At 43.0% G+C, this 9960-nt stretch overlaps 1 protein-coding gene across 1 annotated transcript; it reads left to right on the top strand.

Annotated features, from left to right (window-relative positions):
- Positions 1 to 405: 405 nt before the first annotated feature.
- Positions 406 to 8426, top strand: TBX22 (T-box transcription factor 22). Its single transcript, XM_060002148.1, has 8 exons — positions 406 to 583; positions 1199 to 1382; positions 2228 to 2329; positions 3724 to 3898; positions 4793 to 4957; positions 5329 to 5393; positions 5781 to 5866; positions 7813 to 8426. The coding sequence occupies exons 1-8, from the start codon at positions 406 to 408 to the stop codon at positions 8424 to 8426; spliced, it is 1569 nt and encodes a 522-aa protein (XP_059858131.1).
- Positions 8427 to 9960: the final 1534 nt, after the last annotated feature.

The raw sequence follows: 9960 nt of genomic DNA, 5'->3' as shown, positions 1-9960 counted from the left end.
TGAGCCGCCATTAGGGGCAGGTCCGCTCCCTAAAAGGGCCACGCTTGCCAGTCTCTGAGCTCTGCCAGGTCCGGGAATCTGGGACTTGAGGACTGATGTTCCGCACATGTCCACTGGGAGGGAGAAGAGCGAAAAGGGAAAGGGGACTAGACTCCAGAGGACTCTGGCTCCAGTTTAATCTCCTTTCATTCTGTCCAAAGAAAATCTATACGTATATATAAAAATTATACACACACATTTTTCCCCCTGAATATAGATTCAGAAATTGTTTTCTGAGTTTTCAGGTTTTTCTGATTTTCCCGCTTTCCCTCCTTTGCCTGTCCTCTGCGCCCTCCCACCCTCTCCCTCCCTAACCCAGCTCAGGTTGAAACTTTGCAGAGTACGTTCTCTTCACCCTCTCCAGGGATGGCTCTGAGCTCTCGGGCGCACGCCTTCTCGGTGGAAGCCTTGGTGGGCAGACCCAGCAAAAGAAAACTGCGAGACACAAGAGAGGAGGCGCAACTTGAGCTGCTTGAGAAAGAGAGTGGAGAGGCGGAGGAGGAGAGAAGGAGCAGCGCCGCAGGAAGGAAGAGCGAGCAGCCTGGTGAGTACCCCTACCGCGGCCCAAACCCCAGCGCCGGCTACCATGGCTTGCTGGATCGGAAGGTCTCAGACTAGCGCCGCGTCGCTGCAGGAGGGCGGCTAGCCCTATCAAAGGATGTCTTGGCCCAGCGATGGCCGCGTACGGGGCGGCGGGGATACCTCAGCCATCTGGCTGTAGGGGGAAGTTTCAGAGCCTCCACTTTAAGCCCATAGTGTTGTGGTTCATTTGCGGTGAAGGGGAGGGTCCCCACAGATTTATGAAGCGAGACTCTCCAAACTCCCGGAAGCCCTGAGAGCCAGAGGGTGAATGTTTCTCGGGGTAGAAAACAGGGCATGGACCCAGATCCCGAGGGGATTCAGCATCAGGGACGAAAAGTCTCCGAGAGAGATGAGGATGGGCAAATTTGAAGAAGGGTCATGCATTTCACAGGGCGCTACCTGGGCCCCTTTCTCTCCATCAGGGGGCCAGAGTGGGTGTTGTGGGGAATTTGGAGATCCGACGCCAGGGTTCCCGGGGAAGAGACAAGGCCGGTCTGTTCTGAGACAGGCGTCAGCGAGAAGGGGGCGCGGGAACTGCGAAGCTCTCTCAAACTCTCAGCGTCTCTGTGTCCAGCAGAAAAGCGACCCAAGACAGAGCCCTTAGCAACTACCTTCTCAGGCTGTAGAGGCGGCAGCGGCGGCTGCAACAGCTTCGGAAGTCTGGAAGAAAAAGATTCTATCCAAGTGGAGCTTCAAGGATCCGAGCTGTGGAAGAGATTTCATGACATTGGAACTGAGATGATCATTACCAAGGCGGGCAGGTTCGGCTTTGCCCAAGCTGTTCAAGGGCCGCACACAGTAGGCACTTAATGTTCTGCTCTCATAAGATGGGTGCCTCCAGTTTTATACTTTGGTACCCTTCTCCCCATAATCCCACCCCAGACAGGTATTGGAAGCCAGTGCCTCTCAATCGACCAGACTAGGCCTTGCCTGGCCCATGTTAGTGGCTCGGCCTTTCTTTCCTGTACACCCTGATTCCAAGAACTCATTCTTGCAGCTCCTGCCTGTGTAGTATATGACAAAAATTAGATCTCCCAAGGCAGGTGCCAGATGCCACCCCCACATCTTAAGCTATGGCCAGGCCTTTCTGTTAAAGCCTCACAGTTATCAGTGGACAATATCCCATCTAGCAGGCTCTCAGCCCACTGTCCTGAGCCCAGGTCAATTTGAGGTGGGGCTTTCCCTCTTCCACCTTTTCCTGTGCGGCATTTTCTTCACATCAGCTGGATAATTTTTCTGTGTGTGAATCTTCCTAATTTCAGTCTTTCCCAAATCTGCCTCACAGAAAGTACCGCTGAAAACTCAGGGGAGAGGCACAGCTGTTTCTTTCCTACTTTTTCTTCTATAGCTTTTTATTATGGTGGTGATAGGAAGTGGGGTGGACAAAGCCTTGTGGTAAGGATATTCTGATCCACTCAAAAATCCTGAGTTTGTTCAATCAAACATGTAACCAACAATCTTTCCTCATGTAGCAAATCTCATTCACTGAACCTGTCTAGAATAAGAAGAGTATAGTTTATTCCTTTACTTTTCATTTGTCCCCAACCCCCCCGGCGCCAAATGTTTCTAATAGCGCCCAGGTCAGTCGCTATTTTCTCTCCCACAGGAGGATGTTCCCCTCTGTTCGGGTCAAGATAAAAGGACTGGACCCAGGGAAACAGTACTATGTGGCCATCGATGTGGTGCCGGTGGATTCCAAACGCTATAGGTAACCAGGCCCAAAGGAGGGTACCACAGGCTGGGAATGGGGATTCATATCTATGGAACCTGAGAGTGCTGTTTTGAAAACTTTATCATGGTAGGGATAATTGCTCTCCTGTGGGCTTTGAGAGTTGAATTTTCTCCCTCAAACTGGAGTTCAGGGAGTTCAGACTGAGAGAAAAGCAGGTTTGTTTTTCTTTCCTCTCACTCCTGGATCACAGGTTCCAGCTGGTGCTTCAGTGCACCCCAAACCTCTTGCCTACCCACTGCTCTAGCCTTGGCTCTGCAAACTGCAGAGGGTTTTGGCTCAGGCATCTGGGAGGGAAGCTGTTTAAAGGAATTTGAGGAGAAATACCTGGGCTTCTGGGGCCCTACCGGGCTCTGGGATGTGCTAATTTAGCAGCAGGGTCCTTGAGCGATGCCCTGATTTGCCATCCAAAGCTAGTCTAGCAGTTATCTTGCCTAAGTCTATTTTTCTTCCTTCCTTAGCCTCTCCCCTGAAGTGGAGGCCAGGTCCCAGAGAATACAAGTAACCTTTCTCTTGATGTAAGCTCTCTACTTAAAGCAGGCTAAAAGTGGCCGAACTGATCTAAAGCCAAGAGGCCCTTCTTTGCTGGCAGTCCAGAAGCTCGGGTCGGCCAGCGCTTTAGCTCAGGGGTATGGGGGTTGGGCGGCATCTGCCCGCACTCGGCCTGTGAGCGTTAGACCGAAGTGGGTGCCTAGCCTTTCTAGGAAACAGCCGGCAACGCACCCAATTCTGGGAGTGAGGGGCAAAAAGAAGGCTGGGCTCAAGAGCCTGCTGGGGCCGTAGCCCAGAAATAGCAGAACAAGCTGCTTATCACGTTTCAGCTGGCTTGGGAATTCGGCGCATAATTTAGCGGTTGAGATTGAAGACAATGCGAAAATCAGCCCCGAGGCCGCAGCGGGCAGAGTTCCTTGAGGGTATTCTCATGTAAAGCATTGTGGACAAAGGGGCTTCCAAGACTACTGGTCTGGTGGCGGTGGACTGCACAGACACTTTCCCTCACACTTCTGCTTCTTCCCTGACGCTTGTAGGACAGGAGGATTTTTCGGGTGTCTCTGCTCAGTAAAACGGGTTAGATGAATTTTTGTTGCGGTTTCTGTGAGGAAATGCAAACCAGACTCTGAAATCCCATGACATTATACTTGCCCTGGCACTTCACTACATTTTAATGACGTATATGCTTATTTACAGTTTGCTTTCTATCCCTGGACGATCTTTAGAAATGAAGTTGTATCTTTTACTAGTTGCCTTTGAGATTAGCAGGCAAACCTTGGCCGAAGCCTTTAGGACGGGATCGCGGTAGTCCCTGCTCCTGGCTTTGGCCCGCTGCGCCTAAAGCCACACTCCGCCTAAAGCCACACTCCGCGCATTTTCAGGTATGTGTATCACAGCTCGCAGTGGATGGTAGCCGGGAATACAGACCACTCATGCATCACTCCCAGGTTCTATGTTCACCCGGACTCGCCTTGTTCGGGAGAGACATGGATGCGTCAGATCATCAGCTTCGATCGCGTGAAACTCACCAACAACGAGATGGACGACAAAGGCCATGTAAGTGTGTGCGATCCTTTGTTCCGAGGAGAGGAGGGGGATGCCAAGGTGTCAGCCGGAAGGTCACCCTGGAGGAGCCAAGGAGGTGTCTTCCAGATGTGCTAGTTGTAGTCTTTAGGAACTGTCCAAGTTCTAGGCCTGTGGCCAAAGTAGCTCTTGTGACTTTTATTTGGCATCTGAGAGTGCTGGGCGTTGGGGATGGTGAGTGAAAGGAGTTTGAGGACCAAAGGAGACTTGTTTAAGCCAGGATGCCTGGTCTGAGACAGTGAAAGGGAATGCTTCCCTGAGCTCTCTGGCACTTCAGCCTCCCTGGCAATCACTGTGGGCTCTGATTGCCTTCCCATGATGGGCACCTTCTGTGTGACATGGTATGGTGAAAATCTTCTCCACAACCCGCCCCGATGGAAGGCCTTTTCAAGTCACCTAGATCTTGAACCTTCTTCCCAGGTGCACCTCACCTCTGCCCTGCTTGGCCTGGCCCTGTGCCAGCCACAAAAGGAAGAAGGATGCTCCTGGGCTTAGGAGGTGGGGGATGTCAAATGCTTTCCCATCAGTTACCTAAGCCCAGAGAACTTATGGCAGGCAGTTAGATCCCAATAACACTTGGGAATATCACATGGTCACCCACATTTGGAAGCAGGAAAGGACCCCAACTGGAAATGGAATCACTGCTTTCTGGTGTGCTGTGGTGCCCCATTCCTGAAACCCCTTATGCCTGAAGGCCTCTGTCCAGGGCCAAATGGCAAAGAAAAGTCCTTGTGTGTGGCTAGCCTAGGCTTTCTGGTTTAGCTTCACTTTTGTGTGGGAAGGTTGGGGGTGCTGATGAGAGGGGGGCAGTGTGGGGGAGGGGAAGCCAATTACTAGGCAGCATTTGACCACTGATTTCTCCTCCAGATCATTCTGCAGTCCATGCACAAGTACAAGCCCCGTGTGCATGTGATGAAGCAGGACAGCAAGGTCGACATGTCCCGGATTCAGTCCCTGCCTGCTGAAGGGGTTAAAACATTCTCCTTTAAAGAAACTGAGTTCACCACAGTGACAGCTTACCAAAACCAGCAGGTAAAGCCAACTAAGTCCCAGGCAAGCAGGGATGGCTCCAGAGAAACTTTAGGGAAAGAGTGAAGCTGTACTATATGGATTGAATTTTCCACAATTAAAAAGAAATTCATAGCATTATTGCATTGTCATCAAGGCAAGATTGATTATGAATTGTGTGGATCTTGTGTTAGAAAGGATAGAAAGGAGAGTAGAAAAAAGAGTGTCAGGAGATAAAACATTTCAAATTTGACTTAGCAATATGCTTACATTTATTTAACATGCCATATTACATGTTGAAAACTTGTGTGGTTGTTGTAACCATTAAAAGAAACAGTGACAGTGTTTTTACTGAGGGTACTGACTTTATCTTTCTTTCTCTTTTGAATCCATAGATCACCAAACTGAAAATAGACAGGAATCCTTTTGCTAAAGGATTTAGAGATCCTGGAAGAAACAGGTAAATGATATAACAGTCACATCTAATATTTATATAGCCCTCTTCACAGGTATAACAGCTAAGGAAACTGTGGTTCAGAGACTGAGTCCCTAAATTTTGTAACTAATAAATAGGTAGTAAGAAAGAAACCTGGACGTTTTGTCTTCAAAATCTTGCCTCCTCCCACTCCCTCCCCAACCCACTTTTAAGATATTGCTTATTTTAGATTCTTAGGTTTTTATTCATGGAATAATCACGGGGAATTTTATTCAGAAGTCTATCTATAAAAGGAAAACATTTCAGATATTCACCCCTAAAAACTATAACAAAATAACTCAAAAGCTTACACAAATTATTATTTTCAGGAATTGCATTCTGCACTTGCTAAAGTTTGAATCTCTTTTTCAGAGGTGTATTGGATGGGGTTTTAGAGACCTACCCATGGAGGCCTTCTCTCACTTTGGATTTTAAAACTTTTGGTGCAGACACACCAAGTAAGAAAAGTTGTATTAATTTTTATTTGTAAATGTTAATGAAATAACAACAGCCAGAACCTCTGTACAAATACTACACAAGTGGATAAGTATATGCCAGAAAATGTGTGTTTAAAATCAAGTGGGTGTATATTTATCCTGATGAGGAGGTAAGAAGCAAAAAGGGAGGGTAACTGGCAAGAAAGAAAAGAGCATAAACGTGGTAATGGTGGATTTACTGCCTTGTGTCTTCTTGAGTTATCATACATCCTGAGAGCTATAGAAATCACTTGGATTCTTCAGCATCTCACTATCTCATATTCCTTAGGATCTGCCTGTGGTGCACTAGTGGTCTTATTTGCAAGCATGTTAGATATTGAAATAAATATTTTATGAGAAACTTTCAGCACATGATAAAAATGACTCCCATTCAATTTCATCATCACTTGACTCTAATTTTCCTTTTGTTGTGACTAGGGAAAATAAATGTTGAAAACAATACTAAGCCATGGCAATTAGTTTAATTGTCGTAAGCATTTAAAATATTTGCAAGGTATTTGTTCTCAAGTAGTACATTACATGACTAAATAATAATTTGACAATGCCTGCTTTCTGGTGGAAGAATGCATACCTTCATTTACTCTGATATTTAAGGATAAATAGAAGATCTTTATTCGTGAGCAATATGGAATCATTTTACCCATTTGTCTTAACTCCATTAAAGTTGTTTGTCTTTAAACATTAATTGAAGGTTACCATCACATTATAGTTAGCTTGAATTTTACATGATACCATAACAGCTAATTGAAATGTGAAGAGATCAAGTCTAATCATTTAGTGAAATATTTCACTCAATTGACTGTATTAATTTGGTTTAGAGAGTTGCATAGAAAAATTTGAACACTTATTTGGTAGTATCACTTTAATAGAATCTAGGCAACATGCTTTTAAAATATCCAAGTCAACACATGGTGCACTAATTTAAAAATAATGCTAACCTTGATCATTAATTGATAATTTAAAATACACAATTTTCTTAATTATTTAAAATGTCCAGAATGCTCTCAAATTGCAAAGAAAAGGGGTACCAGTTTTTTTTAATAACTTTTGGATGTTTAATTATAGAATATATTTGCCACGCTCTTGATAAAGGATTAGCCTATGTCTGTATACAAAAATAGTTAAGAAAAACAGTAGCCCCTAAAAAAAACCCCACAAAATTTGATCAAGTTCAGTCAATAACCAATTTTTTTTAAATTTAAATATTTACAAATATAAGGTGTAAAGTATAGATTTTCCTGGACCTTATATCTATCCCTAATTTTAGTAGATGCTAGGCAACCATAAAAGATCACCTGGCAACATTGATATGAACACTTTCATTTTTATCTTGGTATTTTTAACCTGCAAGACTGTCTTTTACTCTTGATATAGTACACTATGGAAATTTCCCCGTCTATGATTTTCATATAAGAAAAAAACTAATATATTTAAATGTTATTTTAATTTATAAGATTACTTTCATATGCACTGATTTTTAATCAGACTGAAGTTTTCTATAAAATCTCAAAAAAACTGTTCAATTTAATCAAGTGCTTATTTTAGTAATTTTTTATGGTTAAAAAACAGCTTTTACTTGTAAGATATAATTGGCTCTGGATCATATTTAATTGGGCTTCTTTTTTAATTCACTGAATAAATGTTGTTCAAGTGCCTAGTATAGTTCTAAAGCATAGTGAATGCTCAATGCATGATACATAATAATAATGCCAAAAGTAATAGTGGTTGTAGTAGAGATACCATATTCAACTTTGGTCAGAGGAATGTTCTTTTCCAAAGGACTTAAAATGACTGTGAAGTTGCAAGGAAAGCTAATCTAAGAATGAAGCAGGGATAGTTATGGACATGATTACTGATTCAGTAGGAACATTTAGTTCATTGTTCATTGACTGCATTGTCATTCACAGGTGGAAGCAATGGCTCATCTCCAGCGACCTCTAGTGGAGGGGCTCCCTCTCCTTTGAACTCTTTGCTTTCTCCACCTTGCTCCCCTCCAACATTTCACATACCTACAAGCTCCCTTGGAATGCCCTGTCCAGAGGTGTACCTACACAATATCAACCTGCCCCTTTGCTACAAGATTTGCCCAACTAATTTTTGGCGACAGCAGCCTCTTGTCTTGCCTGCTCCTGAAAGGCTAGCAAGCAGCAACAGTTCTCAGTCTTTAGCCCCACTCATGATGGAAGTTCCCATTTTATCTTCCTTGGGGGCCACCAATTCAAAATACGGTTCATCTGAAGACTGCAATGGACAGTGTCAACAAGCATCTAATTCTTCCAGTCAAATGTTGTATGGATTACAGGCACCTGGAAATATTTTATCACCCAACCCCATTGCCCAGGAAGCAATTGGTTGCTCATTCCATCCTTCCTATGGCTTTTATAGGTACAACTTCTCCATGCCATCTAGACTGGTAAATGCTACCAACCATCTCAAAGTGAATGAAAACAGTCAAGTTTCTTTAATAGAAGGCAAATGCAATCATGCTCGTTGGTATCCAAAAATTAACCATTGCCTTTAATGGAATAGTCAAGTTTCTAAAACAATTACATGTAAGCATATATTTTCTTTATTTGTAGCCAAAAAAGGTCAAGAGCTAATGGGCTTAAAAAGCTTCATTATCAGAGGGTATTCCTCTATTCTGCATTTAAAGTGCCTTATGATATGTTCTTAAGAAGGCTGATTACAGTAGCCTTAGGCCTCAAAATAAGATACTCAGTAAACATTGTTTGATGAGGTAGGCTACCAGTGAAAAGTGACTTCAGGTGATGAAATCTCTAATTATAGTGAAGCCTGTTTACCACATCAACTGCCTCTTGCATATTGACAATGACCAAAGGAAGGTGGATTTAATTCCTGTGAAGGTAGTGAAACAATTACAGTTTTTATCTATGAATATTGGCTTCATTGTAATTATCTACCTAGTAACTGTAGAAAAATTTCATTGTTCATTTGCATTATACTTTTATACTCTGCTGTTGAAGGAACTACTAATCTCAATTTTAAGGTACAAATAAAGACATAAACATTCTAATATTAATATTTGCAGCCTAAGGACTATTTAATCCTGAAGGAACACAAAGATTAAATGAAAAGCAAAGTATTCTAAATAAATTTGATCTTTTATTCTCTTTTATTTTTTGGGTAATTCTCAGGTGATGCTTGTTTACTTAGTCCTTAACAAACCCGGTATTTTTTGTTTGTTTGTTTGTGATACGCGGGCCTCTCACTTTTGTGGCCTCTACCGTTGCGGAGCACAGGCTCTGGACGCGCAAGCTCAGTGGCCATGGCTCACGGGCCCAGCCGCTCCGCGGCATGTGGGATCCTCCCGGACCGGGGCACGAACCCATGTACCCTGCATCGGCAGGCAGACTCTCAACCACTGCGCCACCAGGGAAGCCCCAAACCCGGTATTTTGTATACACAGTTTACAAAAACAAATTGTTGTAGCTCTCCAAAAAGACTGAGAAGTTATGATTTGAAGGGAGAGAATATATTTGAATCCATAAATATGAAAACATCATTACAATGTTACAAGTTAATTTCAGTCCTCTGCATCAATCATGGTAAATTGGACAAAAGTAGCGTAACATAAATGAGACTTTATTTTAGGCTATGAAGTTGAAAAGTTTCCTTTCACCTGGTCCTAAATTTTCTGAAGACTTAAGTATAACCTACATATAACCTCTATATCCTTAAGATGAATTGAATTTTAATTTTTCATGCTACTAGCTCTACAATTTATTAAGCCAGGGCCCTTCATATCACAATGGTATGACTTAACAAACTAAAGACATTGATAAACTGCTTTTTAAAAGTTTTCCAACACATATTAGGGAGAGCATGTCATTATTATTTATTTTGCTCAAAATGTTTTTTCCTCTCAAATGTACCTTATAAATATATCTTCTTATATATGTATTAAAATGATATGCCCCTTCACTTCTGGGCTTAGGGATAGAACAGCACATAGTTACATTCAAACTGAGTATTCTAGTCAAGATGAAATATTATTTATGGCCCAGACTAATTAGGTACCTGCTATAAAAATCTTT

The sequence above is a fragment of the Delphinus delphis genome, chromosome X (genome assembly GCF_949987515.2).
Source record: "Delphinus delphis chromosome X, mDelDel1.2, whole genome shotgun sequence".
Classification (NCBI taxonomy): Eukaryota; Metazoa; Chordata; class Mammalia; order Artiodactyla; family Delphinidae; genus Delphinus; species Delphinus delphis.
The sequence above is the reverse complement of the archived record's forward strand: the minus strand, read 5'-3'. Positions and strand labels throughout refer to the sequence as shown.

What these genes read in the sequence shown, in the direction of transcription:
- TBX22 (XM_060002148.1), top strand. Translation starts at nt 406, where the DNA reads ATGGCTCTGAGCTCTCGGGCGCACGCCTTCTCGGTGGAAGCCTTGGTG. An exon ending in GTGGATTCCAAACGCTATAG is followed by an intron (nt 2,330 to 3,723) that starts GTAACCAGGCCC and finishes GCGCATTTTCAG; the next exon opens with GTATGTGTATCACAGCTCGC. An exon ending in CAGCTTACCAAAACCAGCAG is followed by an intron (nt 4,958 to 5,328) that starts GTAAAGCCAACT and finishes TTGAATCCATAG; the next exon opens with ATCACCAAACTGAAAATAGA.